Raw genomic sequence first — 27507 nt, 5'->3', positions numbered from 1 at the left:
CCAAGGGCCTTTCCCACCAGGCACTTTCCAGCCCCTCTGCCCCAGCCTGGAGCTGCAGGGGGTTGTGACCCAAGGGCAGGATGTGGGTGACCCTCACACCATTGGCCTCAGCCCATGGACCCAGATCCCTGTGCAGAGCCTTCCTGCCCTCCAGCACAACACTCCCACCCAAACTGGTGCCATCTGAGGATCCCCTCGAAAGGTACTGAACAGGACAGGCCCCAGCACCGAGCCCTGGGGAACACCACTGGTGATGGCCCCAGCTGCATTTAACTCCATTCCCCACCCCTCTCTGGGGCCTCTCCATCCATCCAGTTTCTCCAGGAGAATGCTGAAGAACACAGTGTCAACGGCTTTACTAAAATCTAGGCAGACAACATCCACAGCCTTCCCTTCACCCAGAGTCACTTTGTCACAGAAGGAGACCAGGCTGCTCAAGCAGCACCTGCCTTTGCCCTGTGCTGGCTGGGCCTGATCCCCTTGTCCTGCATCTGCCATGTGATGGCACTCAGGATCATCTGCTCCATGACCTTCTTGGCACCGAGGTCGGGCTGGCAGGCCTGTAGTTCCCTGGATCCTCCCCATTTGTAGGCATTAAGCCTTTGCCTTTGGCACTGGGGCCTAAACCATGAGAGCAGAGCGCAGTAGGGTGCCCTAGCTCCGTCCCAGGATTATGGCAACCTGCCCATGCTAGGACTACTTCCCAAGCCCTAGCACAGCAGGAGGAACTTGCACCCCAGAGATCCCTTCTGCTGCTATTTATGTTGTGTTTGTGGGCCAGGAAGATCCTGGAGGCAGAAGAGTTGTTTACGTGGCAAGACACTGGTTTGGCTCCAGACTGCCCAAGTGAAGCCAGATCTCAGCTCAGCTCCTGAAAGCTCACTGGCTCACTACTAACTGTGACAAAGGTCTTTGCCAGGCCCAGAACCCCATGGAACCAAACTGGTGTGAAGATGGGGTGCCTGTACCTCCCAAATACTGTCACCAACAAGCCAGCGTGGCAGAACAAGCAGAGAAGCCGCTTGAGCCCCTGTACCAGCTGATTGCACAGGGCACAAATTCCCCCTGCAAACCCACCACCAACACAACCATCCATCCTGCAGAGATCAGAGTGTCTTGGCTATCGCAACCCCCGGGCCTGCAGACATGGCATCCTCACCAGACCTGTGAGATTTGAGTGCACGGCCTGGCTCACACTGGCTTGTTGGTCTTCACAGCTGGCTTTACTTATTGATCAACGTCTTCAGGGAGCGCGTGAGAGTGCTCATGACCGTGGCGACCGTGGCTGACTGGCGGGCGAGCTGCTCCACGGTCTGCTGGTGGCTCAGCATTCTGGCCGTGGACTCCTCAGCGGCCTTCAGGAGGAAGGTGTAGTTCCTCACCACCTCCTCCACCTTGCTCAGCAGCTCTTGGCGCTGGGACTCGGAGCGCACGACGTACACCAGCCTCACGAAAGTCTCGATGAGGCTGCTTAGCACCTGGAAGCTGCTCGTGATGGCGGAGAGCATGTGGCTGGGACTCTTGTCCACGGCGGCCACGCGGCGGCAGGACGCCCGGAACTCCTTGAACTTGAGAGCCAGCTCCTGCTTGTACTCAGCCAGCTGGGAGATGTAGGGTTTGCAGTCCCGGACCTCAGGGCTCAGCACGCACTGCCTCAGGATGGTCAGGAGCTCGTTGGTGTCCAGCTGCACCTGCAGAAAGCCATTGGGGAAGCTGTAGGCATGGCCTCGAAGGGTGTTGATTTTTGCCAAGCTGCCCTCAAAACTGGAGGTCCTTAAATCTATTTCCTGGGTCTGGCTCTCACTGGGACTGCTGCAGGCTGTTGCGTCTAGGACCTGAAGAGTCCTGCTCATGACTGGGACCATCTGATTGTCCAGCTTCATTCCCGGGAGGATCTGCATGGGGATGGAATAGGACAGCTCATCCTTCTCGCTCCCATCATCTGCAACATCGCATTTTCTGTAGTAGAAGCAGTACCGGATGGAGCAGCACTTCTCATCCTCCATGTCTTCATCCCGCAGCTCAGCAGGACTTGGATACATCTCCTCCTGGACAGAGAACACTGCTGAACCCTTCTGGTTCTTTTTGTCCTGTGCTATCTGGACGTAGGAGGGGTCAGCCACTCCAGAGGCTTCCTGAATTTTGCTCTTCAGAGCAGGACAGAGGATGCTGGGCTCAGGCTCTTTTTGGGGGCCTTTCTGCTTGGTTGTGTAGATGTTCTGGCAGACGTCAGAGGACAAGGATGTCCTATCAGTCTTATCTATTTCACTGACACTGTAGCGACGCAAGAGCTTCCTGTAATGGGGTGCACCCATGCACTCCCCTCGGGAGGTGCAGGTATTCAAGCAGGACATGCCGTTCTCTGGATCTGACCGGTTGTCTCTGGACTCTAAGCTTGTAGATCGTATCCGTTTGCCTTTGGAAGGGCTGCTCGTGCTTGTCAGCCTGATGGCTTCTACCTGCTTCTGGTCATCTGCAACTTTATCCCTGCCTCGCCTCTCAAGTTCTGGGACCACCAGCTGATTGGGGGGTGGCCTCATTCCCCTGCAAATCCGTTTGCAGTCGCAGCTACGTCTTTGCTCCCTGGACATCCCTGGGACTTTTTGCACAGGACTGCTCCTCAGCTGGCAGCTGCAGCGCCCAGGGGCAGGTGGGTGCAGATACTCGTGTGGTGGGAGGTCACCTTTGCTCTTTGGCTTGAGCAGCTCTTCAAGGAATTCCAGCTCATACTGCTTCACCTTCTGCAGCTGGGCCTGCCGCTCGTCCGTCTCCTTCTTCAGCCGGGTGGGAAACGTTGCAGAGAACAGGTTCCTAAGCCTGAAGGGAGCTTTTGGGGCTTTGGGTTTAGCTGGGACATCAGCATCTTGCTGGGTTACCTCCAAGACTTTTTCTACTTTTTTGGAAGGCACAGTGCTAACCTGCAGGCTCTCGGATCTGGGCATCAGCTGGATTGGCCCTTTGGCTTCCTCACTGGTGCTCCTAAAAGTGCTCCCAGGTGATGGAGAGTGCACATTGCTGCTCTCAGCTTTTAAGATTTTGGCCAAGCTTTCCTGTAGTGTTTTCTGTCCTTGGTTTGAAGGAGCTGTGTGTTTCTGCAAGACGAGGCTTGTGGCTTCCCCACCTGCCTTCTGACCTGTCTCTCCGCTTACAGCTTTTCCTGGAGCATCTCTACTCACTTTTTGCTGGTAGCTTTTAGAGGCAAAAGTCTTACTGGGCATCACTTCCTCGCCTGCTGAGGTGAGGTGGAAAGCTTCAGCCTGACTGCCAGGAGCTTCCTTAGGACTTGGAGAAACTTCACAGTGCTGCTGCGGAGAGAGTTGCTGCTGCTGCTGCTGCTGACAGTTGCATAATGTCTCTGCAGTTTGTGGACCTCCTTTAAGTGCCAAAGGCTTGCTGCTGGCTGGTGCACAGCTGCTGGTACCATTCATGTTCTGGTCTTCTTTTAAGGCTGATACCACTTGGGGAGCTGAGGCTTTTGCATTTGCCACCTGCTGCAGAGCAGCTGAAACGATGGCTGGAGTTACACTGCTTTTTTGGTCCAGGAGGAGCTTGGAGCTCGGCTGCACCTCTTTGGGCATCTTCTCTTGTAGATCCTGTGCCTGCTCCCTGCTCGGGGCTGCTGTGGCATGCAGAGATACCTCAAAGGCAGCTTTTGTGTGACCTGCACCTTTGCACTCAGAGCTTGGCACTGAAGCCCCCTTGCTCTGCTCACTCAGCTGCGGGCTCAGCCCTGGTTGGGCAACTGAGGTGCAGCTTCTCTCCCCGTGCTGCTGCTCCTGCTTGCTCTTGCAGTTGGTAAGGCTGGGATTTTGGGTAGAGAAGGCTGGCTTCAGTGAAGGGCTCGGGTCCTGGTGGCTCAGGGGGAAGGGTGAGGTGAGGACAGCCTGGGCAGCACAGCTCTGGATTCGGAAAGGCAAGTCCTTCCTGGCCAAGAGGTTTTCTTTGTTGATGTGTTGGGTGAGGAAGTAGGCTGCGTTCTGATGCTGCTTCATAGCAGAGACCATCTCCGAGACATCTGTCAGCTCTGAGGAGTTTGTTTCGTGGCCAGAGTCCAAGGATGACTCAGGAGTGATGGCAGCCAGGACAATAAGACCTGAGGAGGGACACAAAGAAAACCCCACAACAACCCTCACACCACAGTGCTGTGTGGAGGAGAGGGGAACTCCTTGTGGCAGGAGGGTCCCAGGAATGCAGGGCACATTGGAGAAACTTCTGTGACTTCTCACAACTAAGAGTTAAGGCTTGTAAGGGAGATCAATTGTCAGCATTGAGCTCGCTTGATAGCTCAATTCAGCAAGAGCTTCTGGCCCAGGAAAAGATCCTGTGAAACCTTCCATTGTTGGTGGTGCAGAGCTATAGGGATGTGTCTGGCACAAGAAGGAAAACTGGGCAACAGGTACTCTGCCATAGCGAGTAGGGCAACCAAGGTGGGAAGAGGGACAAAGGACTGTGCTGCCAGCAGGTTGGTCCCAGAGTCACCCACCTGGCAGCAGGTTTGCCTTGTGAAGGGCTCACACACTGCAAAACCTGGCTGGGAACCTGCAAAGGCCAAAGGTCTCAGCTGAGTGGGGTGACAGTGGGGAGGAACTCATGCTCACAGCACTGGTTTGTTAGAGACTCGGCCCACAGTGGCATGTGGCAGACATGGGATAACCAAGAGACTCCTTCAGCCAGAGTCAGGGAGAGGAGTCCCACCTCAGAAATCTTCTGAGCAGCAACTTGGCTGCTCCTGCTACAGCCTGCTGCCACAACTTAGTTTTTACTAGAAGCTGCTTCACAGTCACTTATAGGATGGGAGGAGACTAAAGGGAAGGACGTACAGTAGGAAAGAAAGGCTATAGGGAAGAAAGGGAGTCACAGCCACTAAAATACCTGCTGTCTGCTGTGGTGGGGGATGTGGACAATCCTCTGAAGCAGCCAGGGCTTCCAGTGCCTGCAGGGTGGACACCAGGGCATCGTCCAGCTCTTGGGCGTGGTCTCGGACCGTCCGTGGCTGCACGTTGTCAATCAGAGTGACCGGGATCTCGTCGTAGAGGATGCCACAGAGGTGCCTGCCCTGCTCCTGGCTCTGGGCAGCTGCCCGGCGCTTGGGATCATCCTCATCGGAACTGTTGTCTCGGAAACCAGGAGGGGGAGCAGCGATGGCAGGGAGCAGGGACGTTGTCTCGTCTTCTTCCTCGTCGTTCCCGGGAGGAGGGAGCGACATCAAGTCCACCATGTTGTCACGGGTGCTGCCAGGCTTGCCCCCCGTGCCCGGGGCCAGCCTGCCCTTGATCTTGGCTTGGCAGGACTCGCAGTACAGGTGGGAGGCGTCGCTGCGCAGGTGCGTGTCGATGGTGTGTGCCCTGGCCCTGCTCGCGTGCCTGTCCTGCTCAAGGCCATCCGGGTCATACTCCTTGGCTGCCCCGTTGTAGCCTTGGCCAGAGCTTTTGGAAGTAGGGTCAGATTTGGTCCTGGGACGAGTTTCCTCAAAAAAAATCAGGTTTTCATTGATATCCGTCCCGCTCTCTCTCTCTTTCCTCTGCTCTCGCATGTGCAGGTAGCAGAAGCGGACGAGCTCCGAGTCCGAAGCCCTGGTGGCAGAAGGCCCGGCTGCTCCGGTGACAGTGGCAGAGCCACCCACCAGCCCATTCTCTTTCTTTGCCACGTGCCCTGCCGTGGCAGGCCGGTGGAAGTTGTGTGCGTTGATGTAATCTAAACCAAAACCACAACAGGGACATTAGCAGCGGCGCCCGGATGAAGGGGAAACAGCGTGGGGAAGCTCCTGCTCACCCTGGAGAAGCATCTTGGTGCTCTCCACCCTCCTGCCCTCAGCACATTGCACTGCACGTGGGACACCCACCTCCCCTGCAGAGCAGTCAGGCCACCTGACTGGTCCTTTGGCAAACCTGTCTGCCAACAATGAGGGTAGAAGAAATGTCCTGCACCACAGAAGGAGCTGGAAAGGACATTTAAAGGACATCTGGCCCCCCTTCAACTAGATCAGGTTGCTCAGAGCCATGTCCAATATTCAAGGAAACGTTGAATGTTTCCAGGGGTGGGAACTTGTGCCTACACCTCACCACCCTCATCATAAAACCCTTCCTCCTTGTATGTAATCTGAATCTACCCTCTTTCAATTTAAAACCACTGCCCCTTGTCCTATAGCTACAAGCCTTATTAAAAAGCCTCCCTGAAGCCTAATCTTCTCAAGACTAAAACCTCCAACTCTCTCACCTAGGAGAGGTGCTCCAGCCCTCTGATTATCTTCATGGCCTCCTTTGGACTCGCTCCAACAGGTCCATAGGTTCATCCCCCATCCTGGATTGATACTGGAGGTTGCCCTGCCCCAGGTGCAGCACCTTGTACTTGGCCTTGTTGAAGCTCATGGGATTCCCACGGGCTACTGCCTGAGCTTGTCCAGATCCCTCTGGATGTCACTCTGTCCCTCAGGCATTTCAGCTGAAGATGATACAGCTTGGTATCATCTGCAAACTTGCTGAGGGTGCTCTCAATCCACTGTGTCCTTAATGAAGACATGAAACAGTCCTGGTCCCACTACAGGCCCCTGAACTTGATCCCTTTGCTGTGGGCAGAGCTGGACAGAGCCAGAGGAGGGCTGGCCAGCACAGCTGACACTGACACATGGATGTGGGTGCTGCATCCCAGATCCATCAGCAGTATCCAGAGCGCAGCAGGAGCAGCCTAGCTGCTCCAAGGACCTCCAGCCTCAGCCTGCTACAGCTCACACGTTATATGGCAAGAAAGAATTGTTGCCATTTTTGGGTAATGTTGGCCACACCAAGCAGTGTTTGTCAGGAGACTACTAAAAGTGGAGTAATATTGCCTTTTGGGGAGACATCCACTGTAGTTTGGCTGTGTCCAGTGACAGACACTGCCTCAGCCCCTTGTCCCTTGCTGCCCGTGTTATTTCTCTAATAACAGCTATTGGATCAGGCTGGCTACAACAGAGCCCGTTGCTCTTGCTGTTAAGCATCTCCCAGTGACAGCCTCCCCTTGTTCCCTTGTGCAGGGAAAGTGGCTGGAACACTGCTTGAATTTCTGGCCAGCGGTCCCTCCCTCAGGAGGGGCAGATGTCTGCATTGCAGGTTGGACTGTGCAGCTGTGCTGAGAGCGGCTGCCAGGGGATGCAGGTTCTGTCTTACCCAGGATAAATTCAATCAAATAAATCCTAATTAAATTCATTAGCTCAACAAATTGGACAATTTGTCTCCCCAAACACATGTTTGTATTATACTGTTCATCACCTGCAATGCTAAAATCCCAATAAAAACAAAATCTTTTTCATGCCTGGCCACGGCAGCACTCAGGAGTGGCAGCTGTGTGAGGGAGCACAAGGGGGACGTGTGGGCTGGAGCAGGGTGGCAAAGGCTGAGGCAGAGGCTTGCTGGCTGCCCACGCCAAGCCAAGGCCTGCTGCTGAATGGGGCCAAACCCCTAAAATCCAAAATTTGCCTGCTGCATGCTCAGGAAGGAGAAGACTTCCTGCCAAGGAGCTGAGAGAGCAACTAAGGGCACAGAGCTGCTTGGCTGATGATGGCTGATGGTGAGAGTGGGGACAAGAAGGGACAGGGAGGTGAATCACCTGTGTAGCTGCAGTGTGGCACAAGGGAGGGCAAGGCTGTGGCACATGGCTCCGCAGGGAAATGTGGAGAGCTGGATCCAACTGACAGCATCCAGACAGCGTGTGCATTTCTAAAAATGTCTGCTGTTCAGCAGGAGGCTCTAATGGGCCTCAGGGAAGATGGATGTGCTCCTCTTCTAGGTAAAAAACATGGGCCAAGGCTTGATTTTACATTTAAGATTCTGGCACAGTCTGCCTGCAGCCTGGGAAGTCTGGGCTAACTTAATTCATCCCAGTGGGGCTTTCTCCTGCAAGGATGTGCTAATGATCAGCACTCGATGCTCCCTGTGATCCGCCCAGCTCTGACAGCTCAGCCTGCAGCGCTGTGGAGACCAGAACTGTGAGCAGACTCTTTCCCCAATTCACTCTAAATTCACTCCTTCTGAAGGGTGCCTGAGTGACTGAGTGCACTGGTCTATAAGGAAACTGCTCCACTCCACTGGTCACAGAGGTTTTCACTGCACCCAGGAGGACAGGGCAGGCCATCCAGAGAGGGACTGGCACAGATCCATCACTGTCCTACCCACACTCTGACTCTCACACTCAGTCCCACCCCTGCAGACTCACACTGTTTTCTTAAGACTGTCCAGAACAGGGCAAAATCTACAACGCTTTTTGGCAGAGGTTTGGACCATGGCCCTGAAGCAAAATCTCAGGAAAAAATTCTGGCTATTGTCACAGTAGCTAGAGTGTGGAAAAACACCACTTGCACCCGCTGAGACATCCCCTGAGAGGCCAGGAACCGTGGGTGCTGCCAGCCCCCTTCCAAGCCCTTGGGTATGGGATGCTCTCCACTTCTCTGACTCCCCACAACCACGTGCCCCCTGTGTCCCTGTGTCCCATGTCAGGGTGGCATAAGCCAGGCAAGGACCACTCTGATGACAGTGAAACCAGTTCAGTTGCAGATGCCCTCTGCTCGCAGCAAAATGTGATTAAATACATTTCCACAGGGCAACCAGGGCAGAGCACAGTGACAGCTGTCAGTCAGAGGCACTGGGGATGAAAGGAGAGGAAAGTGCTTATACTTACACCAAAATCACCTGCCAGGCCTTTTCTGGATTCACTGAGGTTGCTGCAGATGCTTTCCTGATCCCTCTTGTGAGTGTGTCCTCCCACATGCGCCAAATCCACGTTCAGGTGCCTTCCTCAAAGGCACCAAGTGCTTTCCCAAGGACCCTGTGAGCTCTCTGCACTCCTCCCACCTCCCCAAGCCAGGCCCATCCTGAGAAGGGAGTTTTGACACTGGCAGCTAAACTGAGGATTTGTCACAGCTCTCTGGAGCTGCAGTGTCACTTGGGAGATCTGGGAGTGACTTTCCAGAGGCATCTGGGTTGGTATTTTGCCCATCTCAAGCCATATTTTATATTTCCCTGTACAAAACATACTGGATGTGAACACCTGCATGCATGGAACAGCAGCATGTATTTAATGGTTGGTTGTTTAAAATCACTCTTGAGAATCACTGCTCTTTTCAGAGGTGACTCACACCTGCAATCCATCCTCAAGGGACAGCATTGATGCCTGTTGGGACAGAAGCTCCTGCTGTGACCAGACCAGCCTTCTGCTCCCTGAAAAGCTGGGACAGGAAAGTTTCTTTCCTGATTTAGGAAATCAGCAGAGCAGCCACGCTCTGCCCGTGAGGCTCAGAGCCCCAGGCTGGAGGCAGCAGTGCCCAGAGGCAGCAGGAATGCCATCTCCTGAGCTCACACACTCAGCTGGGTCTCTGGAGCAGGGTGCCAGCCAGGGAATGTGTGCTGCACCCCTGCATGGACTGTTCTCTGAGGGCCCAGCTTGTGGCTGGCAGATTTACAGGAGCTCCTGGAGCTGCCACAACTCATGGTGAGTGTTTAGGGCCAGAGCTGATAGCACAGGTCATTTTGGCAGACCCCAAATGAGCGCCTGTCCCCCCTGCTCCGTGCTCTCTGGCTAAAGAGGAGTCTGCTGGTTCTCCAGGTGGATGGGAGCAGAGGGGAGGTGTCAGAGAAAGCCTTCACCTTTTGATGCTGCAGAGCACTGAGGGAAGGGAGGGAGGCTGGGGAAGGGGCTGGCACAGAAAGCAGAGGCTGAAACGTACCTGCCTTGATAATCTGAGGTGGGGGAGGCTGGCTGGGGGCCCTGGACAGGATCATCTTCTTGGAGTCCACCAGGAGACGGCAGTAGCCTGCGATGAGGCAGGCGAAGTTGGTGGCCTCAGGCCACTCCATCAGCAACACCAGCGGCTGGAAGGCAAGAGAGGCAAAGCACATGAGGGCCATGGGCTCAGCTGATAGGGACCAGAGCTCCACAGGGGCTATGCTGGGCCCTGCACTGGTGGAACTGGTGCTCCCAGCATGAAAAGCCAGCCAGGTGCACTGCCTTGCTCCAGCTCACCCAACAAATGGCTGGGCACAGTCTGCCTGCAGCTGTGGTTCCTGCTGGCTGACTCCCCCAAGGATGAGGGACCCACAACAACATCTTCTGATCCTTTGTCTCCATGTGCCCACCTGCAGGCACCTGTTCAAGCATCATTAACTTGGGAGGAGTGCAGGGAGTTTGTGGAGTCTCCAGCTGCAAGAAGCCCTCTTTGACTGCAGGCACTGTGTCTCCCTCCCATAAATTAAAACAGCTTCCAGCAAGATGCCAAAGGGCCCAAACCCCATTACAGGATCCCCCAGCTACCACTCTGAGACTGTGGATCTTATTTAAACCTAACCCTTTGGAAAATCAAATTTGTGCTTGGGAGCAGATGGCGCCTTCCCTTTTAGGAGAGCATTTATTTGCATGCTAAAATAGATCTTTGCTTTACAGAGAAATCAAGCTCAGACATGATCTCTGTGACACATATAACCTCACAGCACAATCTAGCAGCAGACAGTGCAACTCCCAGTTTCTAGACTGTCCCAAGGAGAAGATTAGCTGGCCCAGGGAAGCTGCTGGGGTGGGAATCACTCTTACCCACCCAGTGAGGTGCTGTGCACTGCTGGGGCCAGGCTGGGCAGAGCAGCCTGTGTCAGCACAGCTCCCTTGAGAGGTCTGTGCTCCCTCTGAGCCCCCAGCACTGCTCAAGACAGACCCGTGAGATGGAAAAATTTGACAAGTGCCTTCAATAGTTATGGCAAAGGCAGCTCCTGCCCTCACCTACCCCTTGCACAAAGCACCTCTACCCAAAGGACCTTTTTACCCAGGTACAGGGGATATCTGAGTCAACTGGGGGATGCTGAACTGCTGTCTCAGGCTGCCTGTCCTGCCATGCTCAGCCTCTTACACACTGAGAACCCTCCAGGACTCAGAAGAACTCAATTACCACATTCAGGGAACACCGAGGCTATTTTAAAAAACACTCAAGCCTACACAGTGTGAAAAGCATTAAAGCTATTTTGGTTTTCTGGTTTTATAACCACAAGAGGTTCCTGGTACCCACTGGCCAGTTTTGTGCTCTGCCTAATATTTGCTGCTGTAAGCCACCAAGCCAATTCTGGCAAGGGAAGGCCCACCTTAGGCCAGAGTGTCATGTTCTGGGCTATAAAGTGCAACAAACTTGAGTGTGAAGCCATCAGCCCTGGGCAGAGCTGCATGTGATCCCCAAGCCATGCCAGCCCCTGATTTCTCCCAGGATAAAGAAGGTCCTTCTTTGGCTGCTGTGCAGGGAGATAAAGGAAAAGAAATAACTTGATGTGGTAGAGAAGTAGCCTGACAAGTGAAGGTCTTCTGCTGAGAGGCTCTGCCCCTGCTTGACAAGGCTCTTCCTGAATCTTGGAAAATAAACCTGAGATAACACAGATCAAAAGGGAAGTATCAAACCAGAGGGAGAGGAGTGAGGAGATTCTCAACATAGCTCAAAGGAGGCAGGCATGCAGTGGTGAGGGGGTGACACCTCTCAGCCCAGCTCCAGTCTTGACATAAGTGATGCAAGGAAAACCATGTGCTCTGTTATGAAGCATCCTTAAAACAAGGGGCTTCTACACAGGGCTAAGCCCTCCTGGGTTTTTCAAGCCATCTGTTGAATGAGGACGTATTTGTGCATTTTCCCTGCTTTGTTCTGCAGGGTTTGGAGTGTCAGCAGCAAGGGAGGGAGCAAATCCCAGTGGGAGGGAGGCAATGGCTGAAAAACCTCCACTGCTGGGAGAGTGAGCCAAGAGGCCAAGCTGGGCTGAGAATCCCTTTTCCAAAGGAAAATCGGGATAGTTTCCACCATGTGTGAATCCCACCAAGGCAGAGTGACACAGGGTTGTGAACCTTCACTGCCTCCCTGTCAGTGCTCACCATGGGCACTGATCCCCCCAGGGCAGCCCTAGCTGGGAACCAGCATCTCCAAGACCCATTTCTGTCTCTGCTCAGCTACCTCTGCCTCAGGATGCTCCCACCCATCCAGAAATGGGACTGTAGGTTTTTGCTGGCAGGAGGCAGCCCCTGGATCAGTCCTCCTGAAGGGCAACAGGACTGAGACACAACAGCCTTGACTGATGTTTCTCAGCTGCAGATGAAACTCCAGGGTGCTGAGAGCTCCCTACCAGGTCTGTGAGCAAGTCCAGCCTCCAGAATGGCTTCCAGCAATAAATGCATGGCATGCTGGGGTTAACTGTGGCACTCTGAAAAGTAGGAATCTTAAACCTGATTAACATTACAGCTTAGAAAAGATTACTCTGATATACTGACAGGGAAGTTGTGTGAGAGTTCTTCAATTGCCAAGTGTTTAAATATTGTTATTAGGGATTAAATCACTTCAGGTGCAGCTTGGAGCCATCCAAAATTGGTATTTTCTTGTGAATGTGTGATCTCCCCATGGCCTGGGAGCCCACAGTGCCATGGGTCTGTGTCCTGCTCATGGATTATGAGCTTTTTACAAAGACACTGGCTGTGAGCAGAGCTGCTGCAGTCAGGCTGTGCATCTCCCTCAGCCTTGGTGGCTTCTCTGCTGCTCACTAACAGAGTTCTGGCAAAGGATCTGAGCCTTTCCCACATGGGGCTACAAGACTGAGTCTGTCTCTTCCACTCCACTGGGTAGTTTAGCTGAGATTGCAGCAGCTCAGCTGCCTTTGAGATGTCCACCCTGCTGCCACATCCGCCTGAAAGTGGCCAGCAGAACTGAAAGTGATTTATGGGGTCAAGAGGCAAAGAGACAACATGACTGCAGCAGCCCTCTTCCGTTGGGAAATGATCCCACAAAGAGGAGGGATGAATGGAGGTGTTATTTTTAGGCATTGGCAGCCTTGCTCACCGTGTTCTGTGTGGGCCAGGCTAACGAGGTGCTGAGGAGACAGCCAGGCACGGGAGAGCTGAGCAAATATTGACTTTGTGAGCAGGTGCAAGAAACATTTCCAACTCATGGTGCTGAGGGGTTTAGATGGCAAATTCAGGGCAGCTTTGCTGGGAGCTGCTCTAAATAAGAACAACCCTGAAGAACTGCGGTCTGTGTTTTGGGTTTCCTTGTGACGCCCATGGCTTCTGGCAAATGAGATTCACCTCCTTTCCCTCAGAAACATCCTGCAAGAGGCAGTCAGGGCTCAAACCTGAGGTGAGGACTGGCCTGGTGGCCACGGGGCTGGGGTTTATTTTATATCCCTTTGTTTTATCCCTGTATATCTCCCTTCGGTTTTTACAACTTGCTGCTCCATCTCAACCAAACCTGACAAAAAGGCAGCAGCCTGGAAGAGCATTGAATCTTTCTAAGTTTTCTAAACCCAGTGGTGCAGTGGGGCAGAGACTTCTGTGAGCAGGGCAGGGATGATGCAGCAGGGGCAAAAGCTGTGCTGTGCTGAGCCCTGCTCCCTGCCCTGGCAGAAGGTGCAGAACCCTCTTTCCCAGCAGCTAATCAGGAGATGATGTTGATCACTGATGGGGAACAAGTTATCAGCCTGGATAACCCCTGGCTGTCCTCCCACCACCAGCCTCTGGCCTGTCTCACACCCACCAGCCCCATCCTCTTCCTCATTCTTGCTGCTGCAGCTCCTCAGTGGCCCCCAGGGCTCTGCTTCCTTGAGAGGGCAAAGCAAAAATGCCTGTCTGTGTTTTGTCAGGACAGCAGCACCTTTGGAATGAAAACTCCAAGTTTTACAGGGATTTACAGAACTTACTGGGATAATCATACTGCTCTAAAAACTGGCCAAACATCAGATTCCCAGTGGGATGCCCAGGCAAAGGCACCTGTAATGTGCCAACGTGTAAAGAAGCAAATTTTCACAAAGATGCTCGTCCTACATCTAAATGTGTAATACCAGCCTGAGATTATTGATGGTTTGATCTTTCATGCATAATGGTTTCCTAGATTTTCTAGGCCTCATGAGAAAAAGACACTTTTTTATTCAAAATTTCCTGCTTGGCATCCAGTCTCTCTGTGAAGTAAAACAAAATACATTTATACCAGATAGAAGAAATTACTTTCGCATTAGCTTATTAATGATAAAGTGATTTTTCTATTATTCCTTGCTTTTAAGTAAGATCTCAGTGTCCTTCTGGTGGGTATTTTCTCACTCAGACAAAGGTCTGTAGGAAATTTTCTGGCCAGGGTTATGCTAGGTGATTTTAACAGTCCTCATACTGAAATTAATTTATGACCCCATCTATTCATACTATGACATCTAAGATTATATGCATTTCCTTTTACTCTCCCCCCTTTATCATGTACTTTGGGTCTTACCCTGCTTCCTTTAATGCAGTGCAGCAGAAAGACGGGAGATGAATTTACATAATTTACGTTCCTTGGTTTACTTGAGGTGCACTGCCAAGTTTTTATTTAATAATACAGGCACCTGGGCCTAACGAGGCAGCAGTCAATTTTTCACTTCTACACTGACCTTTCCTTCTCTCCCCTTAAGCATTATTAACTCAGCTCTATCAATACCAGGCTGCTTGTGACTAGGACCATTATTTCCTACTTCTTGATCAATAAGGGCGCTGCCTTGGTGAGACTGCAGGTGCCTCCTTCCTTACAGGGCTGCATTTTTCGGTTGGGTTGGGGGTGTGAGGGTTTTTTAATTTTTTTTTTTATTTTTTTTTTTTTTAATGAACAAATCAAATTTGGCTTTGCAGGCTTGGAAATTTATCCTCTCCTCATGTTGTCTGCCTCTCATGTTTCTGAGTGGCTCCTGTCCTGGGTGCCTGCAGGCAGTGCTCTGGAGCTGGGAAGTGCTTAGTTTTGCATCCCAGTGCTTTGCTTTACATCCCATTCCTTGACATCCTTTACATGGGATGCTTTACATCCCATTCCCTTGCTTCACACTCCACTGCAAGCAGGAATCTGTGTCTGCCCATCCCACCCAGGTACCAGCCAAAGGAAATCCGAGTCTCTCCCTCTCTCTCAGGAGATGAGGTTTTCAGAACGGTTCAATGCAACTAAAGGTTAACTCGGTGTCAGGAGCCAGAGCTGCGTGCCCATCATCACTCCAAAGCCTCGCTCTTCCTGCAGGAGAAATCTCAGGGGCTTCCATCAGAGCTGAGAGCAATGTCAGCCTCCCCTGCCCTGGTGACTTTGATGGGGCTCCCCACTGTTTTCAGGCTGGAATTTGGCAAACAGCCATGGGGCAGCAGCCTCAGCACCACAGCACAGCCCTGCCCCGATCAGCTCAGGGGGGCACATCCATCACCTGGGGGAGGAAGGGGCTCCTTCCATGGGGAAAGGAGAGTGCTGAACCCCAGCTGTGCATCCAGCTGTTATTTTTTTTTTTCCATGGCAGGCTGAGAGCACACCCTGGCACACCAGCAGCAGGACGCAGATTCCAGGCACAGCAGCAGCAGCAGCCAGGGACCTTTCTGAGTTATTTTCTCTTTTGTTTTCCTCTCTCAAGTGTTGATCTCGGCTTAAGCGCCGGCTAGCTGCAGGCCCTGCTGGGACACCCAAGTCAATTATCCTGATGCCTTTGATGGAATTGCACCCGGCCAGAGGCCAGCACCGAGGGCTCCTGTCCCCAGAGCCTGGCACGGGGACAGGGCACAGCCCGGGACAGCTCCTCTGCTCAGCTGCCCAGGCTTGTCCAGCCTCAGGTGATCCTGCTGTCCCCCAAGTGCTCTTCTCTCATTGGCATTCAGAGCACTTCAGCAGCTTTTGTCCCAATGTCAAGAGTGTTAATAACAGAAGGGCCAGCTGTGCCCAGCTGTGTGAGTCACGAAGGAGAAATGCTCCCTTGGAAAAGGCATTTCAGTAAGAACAAACCCTCAGAGCCTGGGGGGAGCAGTCACCTCCCTGTGCCCATCCAGGCTGCCGGGCTTGTCCAGGTGCCAGGCAGGAGATGCTGACATTGGCCTTCCTGGGACACTGGGAGGTAGAGGAGGACTTTGCAGGGCTGCCCCAGGGAGGAAGGGAGATGCATGACTGAAAGCTCGATCCTGAGCTGGCTCAGAAGCTTTGGTCACTCTTAAATGCTGCTCCCAGCAGCAGGGGGAAGCCCCTGGGAATTGCAGAGCCCCCTAACCTGGCAAGCTGCACTTAATGCATAAAGATCACCTTGTGCCACCTCCCTGTTCCCAGCAAATATACGAGCTGCAGAATCAGTGCAAACACAGAGCTCCAGAATCAGTCCCCAGACATGAGGAGGAAGAACAGAGAAGCAACAGCCCCAGCAGAAAGGAGGCTTTGTCAGGTGAGAATGAGCTCTGGGACCTACAAAATGACCACTGGCACCACTGCACTGCACTCGCAGTGCAGCTGGGGAGGTGTGGTCCTGCCCCCAGCCTCAGGCTGGCAACTTCCTCAGCATTCCCAAGCAAAACTCAGTCCCTCCATGACTGTTGAAACAAAACCTGCTCCTGTCCTCCCTGCAGCTCTCACAGACCTTGCAGGGAACAAATATCCTCACAACCAGTGGCAGAAGCCTGGAGGTTTTTGTTCTTCGGTCCTGAGGTTGTGCAGTTCCTCTCTGAGGGGTTCAGCATTTGCCCCTCTCTTGCCACAGTGGCAAAAAGCTAAAGAAGGCAAAGCAGAGGTACCAGCCCTGGGTTTGTATCCCAAATGGGCTGTTTTAATCAGAAATTGAAGGCCAGGATGGAAAAGCTCCAAAACAAACCAATTAACTACCTAGTGAATAATTCATAAGACGAACAGTATTTCTTTTCTGCTCGAAATAAATGCAAATGGTTTATGATGTCCTCAAGCTTGTTTGTTACCTGAAACTCTCCCCCAGCTCCTTCCTGGCAGATGAGCCTGGGCTGTGGTTGCAGGTCAGCAGCAGATAAGGATGTCTGGACTGTGCTGGCTGGTTTGGTCAGGGTGTTCAGACCTCCCAGCTGAGGGCTGCTCCATGACCTGACCATTTTTTTTAAACTCATCATTTTAACTACACTTAGAAATTCAAGATGGACTTTCTGCACAAAACCCTAAACCATCATTGACCATCTGTGTTTCCACAGTAACTCAGCGAGCACCTCCTACAGATTCAGGCTGGGAGCTGCCCCAGCACCAGCAGCAGTGCCAGGCATCAGGGGGAAATAGCCCAGGGGGACATCCCCTCCTACACTGCAATCCACGGAGCTCTGACAGGCTCCAGCGGTGACACAGATTTGACAGGTCCCCAGAGCAGTCAGGACACTACTTTGAGCCCTCTAATGGTTTGCAACTCATGGCAGAAACTGATTGATTTGCAACCTAGGGCTTTAGCCAGTGGCACGTTCAGTGCAACAGAATAATTGCAGAGAGCAGATCAGCACTGTGTTGTAATGATCTTTTTGCCTGCTTTTCTTAGCCTGCCTCATCCATCGCTGTCGTGCGTAGGATTAGCATATGCCTCATTTTGGAGCAGACATCCTGGCTTTAAAACCCAGCCCTTTGGATAATGGCTAAATGAAGACAGATAACAGCAGCCCCTGCCCTGGCACGGTGCTGTTGAGCCTGCTGAGATCCATAAATGGGGTGCTTGCTCCACTCCAGGCAGGCAAGAGGGGCTTTTGGTGGCCAGAGGCAGCTGCCTGGAATTTCTCATGGAGATAAAGCCATCGTGCATGCAGATGTGCTCACAGCAAGTGTGTGAGCTGGCTTCCTCCACTGAGCTGGCTTTTCTCCAGCCTTTGTGGGGCTGGATAGCAGGGTCACAGGAGAAAGTCTGCTCCTGCAGCAGCAAAGGGCTGGTGGAGGTACAGAGTGGATTTCTGCAGAAGGGAATGGCTTTGGGATTAGCACTGCAGGATCTGTGGACAAGCTGTGTGGGAATTGCCACTTAATTCAGAGCAGATGGATGCCAGCATCACCTAAGCCTCCAGAGAATCTGTCCCTCCTGTGGCCAGTCTGTGCTGGGGGGAGCAGTGTGTCCTCTTCCACACCAGGGAGAGGACAGCAGCACCCCAAGAGCTCAGTGCCATGGAGCTAGGTGACAATGGGGACAGCCATGCTCAGGGCACTCACAGTGAGCCACGAGCAGTAACAGGGGCATGACCACCCTATTATTAATGCATTAATATGGTGATTTTATACACACAAATCCCAGGGGCATGGGCAGCAGGAGGAACCTGCAGGGTTACTCGTGGTGCAGGCACAATCCCCTGGTTATTCCTGCTCTCTGAGGAGTAAATTGGATTCTTGCACAGCCCAGGCAGCTGGATGGGCTGGGCAAGGAGGGTTCCACCTGCCCAGGCTGCAGCAGGGGAGGGTGAGGGCTTGGAAGGGTTAGGACAGGCACAGCAGGACTTTAAGGCTTTAAGTGCACAACTGACCTCTGTGGGACGCAGAAGAGGGAATGTTAAAAATGTTACAGTTGACCAAATACCCTCTGAATTAGGAATGCAAAAAAAAAAGGCTTTGTCGATGAGGCTGTGGAGGGGAGAGCTGAAGCAGAGGGATGAGGATTAACACAGCTCTGGCAGAGGTTGCTGGGGTATTACTGCAGGTTTGCAGAGCTGCTGGACCAGGCACAGCAGCAGCAGGAAAACAGACTTGGAGGAATTAATGAGCCAAGTGGGAGAAAGTGCCAAAATCCAGCAGGACAGGAGGCAGCAGGAGAATCCTAAACAAATCCACCATGATTACATCTGTGAGACTCCGACTGACACAGTGCAAAGAAAGGACTGCAGGGAGGGCTGAGGCTTTGAGACCTTGCAGGAGATGGAACACAGAGACAGCTGAGCAAAGCAGCTCAGCTTCATCAGCCTGGGGGGAAAGAGGGATGAATGCAGGGGCAGGAAAGCTGACCCACAGCCAAAGGCTCCGAGGGGCTCATGCAAATACACCTGTGGGGCACCTCCCTGCCCCACAGAGTCCTGGCCCCACTGGCTCTGCTAAGTACTGCTCCTGACTAATCAACTCCAAACTTAATCCTAACTCTGTCCTGTTGAATTCGAAGTGGGAGGAGAGGAGGAGAGGAGGCTTGGCTTTTATCTGTGAGATCTCTGCCTCTCAGCTGTCCTTCCCCAAGGGGCAGGGAGAGCTGGGTGCAGGGAGGCAGTGACACCGAGGATGCCCTGGAGACACAGCAGCTATCTGCCTTGGAGTCTGTCAGGGACATGTCCCAGCTTGTTAAAAACCTGAGCAAAGGCCAAGGGAAGATCTCCTTAGGATCACACTCAGCCTGACACCTCTTTCCCATCATTTCCACTTCATTCAACAATCCTGCCTGGCTTGACAAGTTCCACAAGTGCTACTAATGCATGAAATCTCCCAGCCCCTTCCATTAGCTGCACCCAGCACAGGTATGGCCATGCACTGCCCCTTTCCAGCCGTGAGCAGAGGTGAGGTCTTGCTACCTGTCTGACCTGTGTCACCCCCATCTGCCTGAGGACCCTGCTTGGACCATTAGGTAGGTGTTTGGGTCATGGCCAGAATGCCACCGTGCTTGCCCTGTGACCCTGGGTCATGGCCAAAAGGCCACCATAGTCATGGCCATGCCTGCCCTGTGGCCCTCAGCAGCAATCCCTGCTTGTGAAAGGGCTTTTGGAGTCTCTAGGAATCCCCAGGTGGACTGTCCAGCACACAGTTGTGACGTGAATCCCTCCAAAGGCTGGCCCCAAACCCCCAAGCTCATCTCCAGCCCTCCCTGGCACCCACGTGCCTACCTTGGCATCCAGGATGCTCGTCTCCACCCGGGCCACCCCCTGGTTCTCCCTGAACAGCTGGATCTTGCTGACCTTGCTGAACTCTGACAGCACCGTGGTGAGGTTGGTCTTCAGGTCAATGACGTGGCTGATGCCATGCCGGGGTCCCACCAGCAGGGTGGTGGCTGGCTGCTTCTCGTCCTGGTGGTACAGGGACACGGGGAGAGAGAGAGGGGTCAACAAACACACCCCAGTGTCATTGTAGGACATGACAGAAAGGTGGAAGACTCCAAATATTTCAGAAGGCAAAGAGCATAGAAGAAGCTTTATTTGTTTAATTCTTACTAGCTTTTATAAGGTGTTCTGATACAGACTTAACAAGGTTGGGGAATAGGAATGACACCTCTCTAATGCCATTGGTTAAACCAGAGAAACAGCAAAACACCACCTGGAGAAAGGTTGTTTTGGGAAAGGACAGTTGTTTGCCAAGATTGTTTTGAGAAGAAACTTCAGAATTTTTTCCTTGGGAAAAAGTTAGCAGCTGCCAGCAGGCTAAAATCTCTCAGCCCCAGAAATACCAGGCCCACACCCCAGGGTGGTACAGGCTGCACCGGCTCTCTCCATGGAGCCAAGCCTCAGTGCTGGCAGCTTGGGCAGGTCCAGGATGGTTCTTACAGAGCTGTAGGTAAGGCTGGTGCCAATCAACCTGCCTCTCTGAGGCCCTTTGCAGAGCTGGGAGGGGTGTGCAGGATGCCAAGGCTGTTTAAAAGTAAAGCTCTGAACTGACTGTCCACATGAAATATTCAGGCTCATTGGTACCACTACACTGAAGTAAGTGTGTTACAAATCTGTCTGATCTCCACTGTCTCTAAGAGAAGGAAGCAAAAGAGGGAGTGAATGTATTTCAAAAGAGAAGAAAGACCAAAGCCTTGACTGGAAATTGGGATGTTTTTCGCTCTGGTCTAAAAGGATGCTTCAAGGCAGGTATGGAGGGGAAGAGGAGCTGGGCAGACCATTGCAGAAGATAATAAGGGAATACTTTTTACCACTTCAGCACAGTTCAACACACAGGCTGGCTCAGAGGCATTGCTTTGGTGTCAGAAATTAAAAAAAATGCTGTCTACTCAGACAGTGTCAGGAGCAGGCTCTGGCTGCTCTGCCATGGCACCAACTGATTTCCTGCAGGCAGCCCTTTGAGCTGTGAGGTGAGGGGCAGAGCAGACCAAAGGCTGCCAGAGATGGAACCCAGTAGGTAAAGCACAGGAAGCCAGGGAAGTGCTGAGACCACGGGTGGGGGTAAAGGGAAGGATGGCAGAGAGGGGACACCTACATGGGGACCTCTGGGTGGCAGGTGGGGTGAGAGGGATGAAGGGGTGAGCCAGGCAGTGGGGAGCCTTTGTGGGAGGCTTTTCTCCTGCTGAGGGGGTTTGGGTGAGCAGTGGAGACAAAGGATGGCTGTGGCAGTGGTCAGGCTGGAGCATCTGTGACAACCCAGTCAGGGCTGTGTGGGCAAGCAGGGGACACAGTGGCCTTGGCCAGGAGCTGCCCTCCTCCAGGATGGATGGCAGGATGTGCCAGGGCACGACGGAGCTACAAACACATGCCTGAAACTACTCCAACCTCACTGAGCAGCTCATCTTGCTGGCAAGAACAGAGCAGATCCTGACCCTGCAGACCTGAAAATCTGACCCACTGACAGCAGAGGCTTCAAAGGCTTTTCTGGGTGGGCTTGGAGCTCAGCAGGGCAGGGCAGGAGACTGAGGGAAGTGATTTCTGTGAGGCCACACGTCCCCTGGCTCCCCCCCAGCACACAGCCAGGAGCAGGCACCCCCAGCCCAGCCTGGATTACCGTACCAGTCCCACCGTGTTGAAGAGAACCCCAGCAAAGGTGGGCAGCTCGTTCAGAATCCTCAGGTACTGCAGCTTTGCCTGGGCTGTGGAGACCTGCCAAAACACACCACACGGGTGATCACCATGAGCACATGAGGGGGAAGAGATGCAGGAGGCTGGGGCAGACGTGGGGGCTCTTGAGTAGGGGTACACAGCAAGTTGTCAGGCATGGGCTGGGCTGGCAGTGAGGCTGAGCTGTGGGTGAGGGGGGTCCCCACTCCTCTGCCATCCTGGGCAGCTCTTGGGAGGTATCTCAGAGCAGAGGCACAGCCAGGAAGGAGCCTCAGTGCTTGATGTGTAACCCCCCTGAGATGTACAACCCTCTGTCCCTGGGGAGCTGTGAAGGCTGCAGGGACCATGGCAGTGGCTCAGCAGCTGCCTTCAGAGCTTTGCAAGCCCAAAAGCAGATATAACAATGAACTGATGTGTGCCACTTCAGCCAGGCTTCAGCTGATCTCAGCCCTGATCCTCACTGCACTCCCTGCAATCCAGATCAGCTCTTGAAAGCAGATTCAGGAGAGAGAGTGGCTACCTGGCTGTCTGGGATTTATCTCCCATCCCAGGGGATTTAATAACAAGAGTCCCCGAGAAGCTGGGGACAACAGGCTGGGGTGGATGGCAGGTTCCCACCCCACCAGCCCTGAACAGAGACTGGTTGGGCTTACCTTGGTGCCGCCAGGCTGGTGCTGGTGGGCTTTGAGCTGCTGCGAGAGAGATTTCCGGAGGCTCTTCTCTTTGATGAGCTGCAGGAGCGAGGGGGGCAGGAAGGGCTCCAGGCCCCACTCCTTCCTGCGGGGAGGGAAACCTGCATGAGCTGCCAGGTCAGAGACACTGCTAGGGGGCAGAGAGGGACTGAAAACTGTCCCAGAGCATCCTCTGCCGTCAGAGGGAGCTGGAGCCACACCAGCACGTCCTTGATGCCCTTAGCTCAGGTCCCCAAAGGGATGGGACCCCAGGCTACCATCATCAGGCTGGGGAACAGCAGTGCCACGCTCTGCAGCAGACCCCAGCTCCCACTCACCTTCATGTAAGCTTAGGGGATGCAGGGCAAATTCCCAAACCTCCTTTGGGGTCCTCTGGGGATGACCCCTCCCTCCTTCCTCCCTGTGCTGACTGGGCAAGGCCAGCCTGCACAGATGGGCTGGGCACGGGTTTAGGTCTCCCAGGAGCCACAGGAGGGCTGAGCCAGTGCTGCACAGCTTGGTGACAGGCTGAGATTACACAGCCACATCTCCCTGCCTTGGATGCAGGTGGAAAATCCACCAGGTCCCTATGGAAATGATCCTGGGCACATGGGAAATGTCCCCAGCCCTGGCTGCTGCATGCAGGTGGATATCAGTGTGAGAGGGTCTTACACAGCCCCGTGGTGGGACATGGGGCTGGCTGTCACTGCCGCCAAGCCCCTGAGCCACCACCCAGCTCAGGGGGGACTCTCAGAGCATCTCACGCTCTGCACCCCAAAACGTCGCTGTGACACAGGGACACAGGGAAGGGACAACAAAGGAGGGCTGTGTGGATGCCTGGGGACAGGGAGGAGGACTCACTCCACGTTCTTGAGGGAGACCTTCTGGCTGGGGCGGGTGGCTGAGACAGTGATGTAGATGTGGAGGGCAGCCAGCCCCAGCAGCATCTCCGGCTTGGGGTCTGTGCCAAAGCGCTCTCTGATCACATCGTTGCGGCTCTGCAGGAGGGAGAAGAGGTGTCCTGAGACAGCCACAGGGACAGGCCACTGCCACCTGAGGGGTGCCACCACAGGGCACAGCCTGGGCAGACATGTGGGCCACCAGCTGCCAGGTCCTACCTGGATGTACAGGTACTCGAAAGCTGCAGGGTCCCGGCGCAGCAGCTCCACGGGGTCCTTGGGGAAGAAGCTCACACGGAAGAGACATCTCATGCCATGGTAGTGTGTTCTTTGCACAACCTGCGGCAGGAGCAGAGGGGAGCAGTGAGCCCAGGAACCATGGGCTGCAGGGCATGAGTTGCCCTCTCTCCTCTTCTGGTGTGATATTTGATTTCTCTCCTCCACGCACCACCTTTCATCCCAGCCCCATCCCAGCCTTTTTGGTGTGTGACAGCTTTCCCTGGTTCTGTAGGGTTTATGCCACTCAGGTTAATGTGTGCTCCACAATCCCCATTTTATCCCTGGTTCTGAGCAGCACCAGCTTATTGGCTCTCCCAGACAAGGATGCTCACGAGTGCTGTCTGCAGCTGCCCAGGCTGAAGGACAGAGCAGCTCCATGGTGCTGTCAGTGTGGGATGGATAAAACCCTGCCTGTCTCCCTCTTTGGCCACCCTTTTCACCTCTGAGCCTGCAGGACCACGCCAGAGGCAAGGAGAGGCCGTGCCACCTCACAGCACAATCCCAGCCAGGCCCCACACTGAGGGAAGAAAAGGCTCTCTGTGCCCAGCCCCTCACCTCGGCCATCCCAGCACCCTCCACACCCAGCAGCTTACGTGGGCCAGTGGCTGCTTGTCCTGGAGCAGCAGGAAGCGGTGGCTCTGCTCCGGGCTGGAATACTCCAGCACCAGGGCAAAGTGCTCGATGTGTCTCAGCGACAGGCGGTCCTGCAATGTCACCATCACGTCCTGCAAATGCCACAGACAGCCCTGGGTGTGAGGCACCAGCTCCTTCCTCAGGGGGAGCTGGGACTTCACTGAGAGCCCACTCTTCTCTGGCAACTGGGGCTGTGCCAGGATGAGGCTCAGAGGGTCCACAGGATGCAGAGGGAGGTGACCAGCAGCCAGAGCCCCAGCAGCTGGGGTAACACCGTGGTGGTGCTGAGGGAGCTGGCCCTGGGCAGGGGGACTGGCAGAACACCCACCCTGGCTGGAGGATGCAGGGAGAGAAGTGAGGAGAGAGGCAGCAAAGGCCCATCCCTGCCAGCTGCAGAGCGTGCTGCCTGGGGAGGCAGACAGCCCATCCATCACACCAGAGCAGCTCACAGCCAGCCCAGCACTGCTGTGCTGTTCGTGCATGGGAAACAGGAGAGGAAAAATGGATTGGGCAGGTGGGAGGAGAGCAGTGTCACGGTGCTGGGGTGGGGGGATAGGAGGGGCTCACCTTCACAGTGGTTCGGCCATCGAACGTGAAGGATTTGATCTGCCCGTTCTCCAGGAAAACCTTCAGCACGTTGGGAATGAGCAGAAGAGCTTCTTTCTTCAACATGTCCTGGCATGTGGGGCCGGCAAAGGGGGAGGAGAGGAGTGAGGGGGGCACGGAGAGACAGAGGGAGGGTGGGGAGAGAGAGAGAGAGAGTGTCAGTGATGGAGCGCTCGTGGCATCCTCTGCTGCTCTAGGCTTTTGTGCTAAGAGGCACATTTCCCCTGAAAACCCGGCATTCTGGTGAGCCATCAAGAAGCACAGAGCTGAGGCAAATCAGAGCTGCCTGACAGATTCAGCTCCCAGCAGCTGCAGTGGGAACAGAGCATCTTACTCTGTCCAGCACATCCCAGGGCCCGTGCCTGGCAGCCTGTCCCCTCCCCACTGGTGTCCCAGAGGAGAGGTATGGCTGGGGTGGCTCAGAGCTGATCCCCCTTTCCTGACCCTTACCCCAAGCCTATCCTCTCAACCCTCTGCAGGAAGTTGGGAGAAGGCTGATTTTATTTGGTGAGAAGCATTTCAATCAGATAATTACCTAATTGATTCTGCTTAAAAATAGAATGTGCTAGAAGCACTTTACAGGTTTTTTTTTTTTTTTTTTTTTTTTTTTTTTTTTTTTTTTTTTTTAGTTTTGTTTTGTTGTTCATAAAACCCTTCAGTGATTAAGAGATAAAAGCACTGGGCTGGAACTCTTCAGCTTCCACAGCCATTCAGCAGTGCCCTGGTCACCCTGCCCCACATACAGGCACTCCAAAGCTTTTGGGATCAGGCTGGAAGCCACAGATCTTCCTTAGGGCAGGCGTTGGCATTGCTTGGATGCCTCCCTTGGGTGCTCAGGGGGATGCAGTTGAACCAGGTTTCTAAGGCCAGGTTTTGGGGCTCCTTCAGAGGGACAGGGGACGACCACAGAAAATCCCCCCAGAAGTGACCCAACACACTGAGTGTGCCCAAAGGCATCTGTCCTGTGTTGCTCCCCAGGCCAGACAGCTGCCATCACCTGCAGAGCCCAAATCAGGGATGAGGAGCCCTGTGGCCCCCAACCACCTCACAGCCCTGGGGACACCTCAAGGGGCTGAAGCCCAGGGGAAGGCAGGGCAGGACTTACTGGGTCTGTCTCGCCGACTGTCACCTGCTCTGAAAATCGGACTTTGGCCGGGTTGGACCTTAGCTTCGCCTTCTTGGCTGCGCTGATGAAAGCAGATTTGGGAGACTGGAAAGAGAGCACTGGGTAAATCCCCTGCCTGCCCTTGGAGGCAGACACGGGGCCCAGAGGAAACCTCCCTGGAGCCAGTGTGATGACAAGGAGCGGGCAGCAAACCATGAAATGGGGAGGGCAGAAAGCAAACCCCCTTGGCTGTGGTCACACAGCACTGCAGGCAGGGCCAGAATGATGAGCAGCAGCCCCTGAAGTCACATCAGCAGCATCAGTGTGGCAGGGAGGCTGCACCCCACTGAGCACCCGTGCTTGGCACCCCTTGTGCAGGCTGAGCTCCAGCAGACATCAGCCAGCTCTTGCTTGGAGCTGCTGGCACCAGCTGGATGAGACAGATGAACCCTTTGGATGTGGGTTTGCAGCCCCAGGGAGATGGCAGGACCCCGGGCATCCCTACAGGATGTTGTGGTGGCAGTCCCCGCACATCCTCCAGCACAGAGACAGTCGTGCCACAGAGCTGTGTGTGTCTGATGGTGCCAGCACCAGCTGAGCCGCCTGTCCTGGCTGGCGGCCATCCCAGGGCAGGAGGAAAAAAGCTTTTTTGGAGTGTGGCACACGCCCCCGCTGCTGACAGAGCAGCACGGGGTGGGGGCATCTCCTTCCCGGAGAGGAGGGGAGCACAGAGGAGCTCTCACACTTCTCTCCTTCCCCAACATCAAAGATCCGGTGAAGCACAGACGGTGCCTCTGGCGGCAGCAGCATCTCCAGCCTTCCTGCAGCATTCCCACCTCCCCAGGGGCTCCAGAGCCAGCAGCGACCCCTCCCTGCCACCCCTGGCACGATGGGCTACTCCATCAGACACACGATAGCCTCAGCAAACTGTATGGCTTTGGGAATATTCTTCCTCCCTCTCTCCCGGTGACAAGGACAGGGACATGGCTGCACACCCACTGACCCCAAAGGGCCCTGGCAGCCCGCAGAAGAGCCTCGGGGTGGTGGGACATGGGTCCAAGGAATAAGCTGAGCTGCCTGAGTGGTCTCCCAGGGTCTGCAGGGACCCCACCGTGGTCTCCAAAAGGGCTTTTCAACCCTGTCCTGGCACCCCTGGAGCTGCCACGGCCCTGCCAGTCTCACCTGGTGGGTGTGCAGGACCGTGAGGATGATGAAGTCCTCGGCCTTCCTGCGACAGAAAGGAGAAATGAAGATGGATGGGACCTTGTGGTGATGGACCTCAACATGGGCAACTGAGAGCACATCCCACCCTTCCCAGCCCAGTGGTGGCCGGGATCTTTGTGGCTCCTTGAGGTGCTTGACAACGTGGCTGTGGGCACTTTGCCACTTCTTGGCCAGCTGGGAAGGGCTGTGGCACTTGCTCCAAGGCACTCCCCCTGCTCAGGCTGAGAATTCCCCATCCCAGCAGTGACCACTGGGGACGTGGGTGTGCGCTGACACCCCAAGGCTTTGGTGTGGGCACATCAGCCTGGCATGAGCCCCTCCAAATGTTGTCCTCACCTGACAAGCTCGATGAATCTCTCTCTGGGGGCTTCACTCACATCCTCATCGTTGATGGCCAAGATCTGGTCTCCTGGCAGGAGTTTATCCTCAGAGGGGCCGCCTGCCAGGAGAGAGGGTCAGGGCCAACCCAGGCATCCCGAGCTGCGGGGTGGAGGGGAAGCAGGAGGGTCCCAAGCATCCCCAAAGCGTTTGCCCACCTATGGTGGCTGTGGAGGACACCCTGCAGGCCCACCAGAGGGGACAGGAGAGGACAACAGGAGCCCAGGGAGGGGTGTCCCAGCAGGGGGAAGCGTCG

General features: G+C 54.4%; 1 protein-coding gene across 1 annotated transcript; it reads right to left on the bottom strand.

The window, feature by feature from the left end:
- Positions 1-622: 622 nt before the first annotated feature.
- On the bottom strand, positions 623-26877 carry FRMPD3 (FERM and PDZ domain containing 3). The gene is made up of 12 exons (XM_066333950.1): positions 26832-26877; positions 25650-25754; positions 24506-24613; positions 23899-24030; positions 23246-23365; positions 22989-23125; positions 22110-22233; positions 21409-21498; positions 19576-19755; positions 9698-9842; positions 4873-5694; positions 623-4093 (listed from the first exon to the last, which is right to left on the bottom strand). The coding sequence occupies exons 3-12, from the start codon at positions 24608-24610 to the stop codon at positions 1224-1226; spliced, it is 4725 nt and encodes a 1574-aa protein (XP_066190047.1). The 5' UTR covers positions 24611-24613; positions 25650-25754; positions 26832-26877; the 3' UTR covers positions 623-1223.
- Positions 26878-27507: the final 630 nt, after the last annotated feature.

Source organism: Sylvia atricapilla, chromosome 21, assembly GCF_009819655.1.
Source record: "Sylvia atricapilla isolate bSylAtr1 chromosome 21, bSylAtr1.pri, whole genome shotgun sequence".
Classification (NCBI taxonomy): Eukaryota; Metazoa; Chordata; class Aves; order Passeriformes; family Sylviidae; genus Sylvia; species Sylvia atricapilla.
This window is presented reverse-complemented; position numbering and strand designations above follow the sequence as displayed.

Bases quoted from the DNA above. Each gene is read 5' to 3' on its own strand.
- FRMPD3 (XM_066333950.1), bottom strand. From the start codon at position 24,610: ATGTTGAAGAAAGAAGCTCTTCTGCTCATTCCCAACGTGCTGAAGGTT. The intron at 23,366-23,898 runs GTAAGCTGCTGG...CTCCTGCCGCAG, and splicing joins ACAAGCAGCCACTGGCCCAC to GTTGTGCAAAGAACACACTA. The intron at 4,094-4,872 runs GTATTTTAGTGG...GTCCCTCCTCAG, and splicing joins CCCACCACAGCAGACAGCAG to GTCTTATTGTCCTGGCTGCC.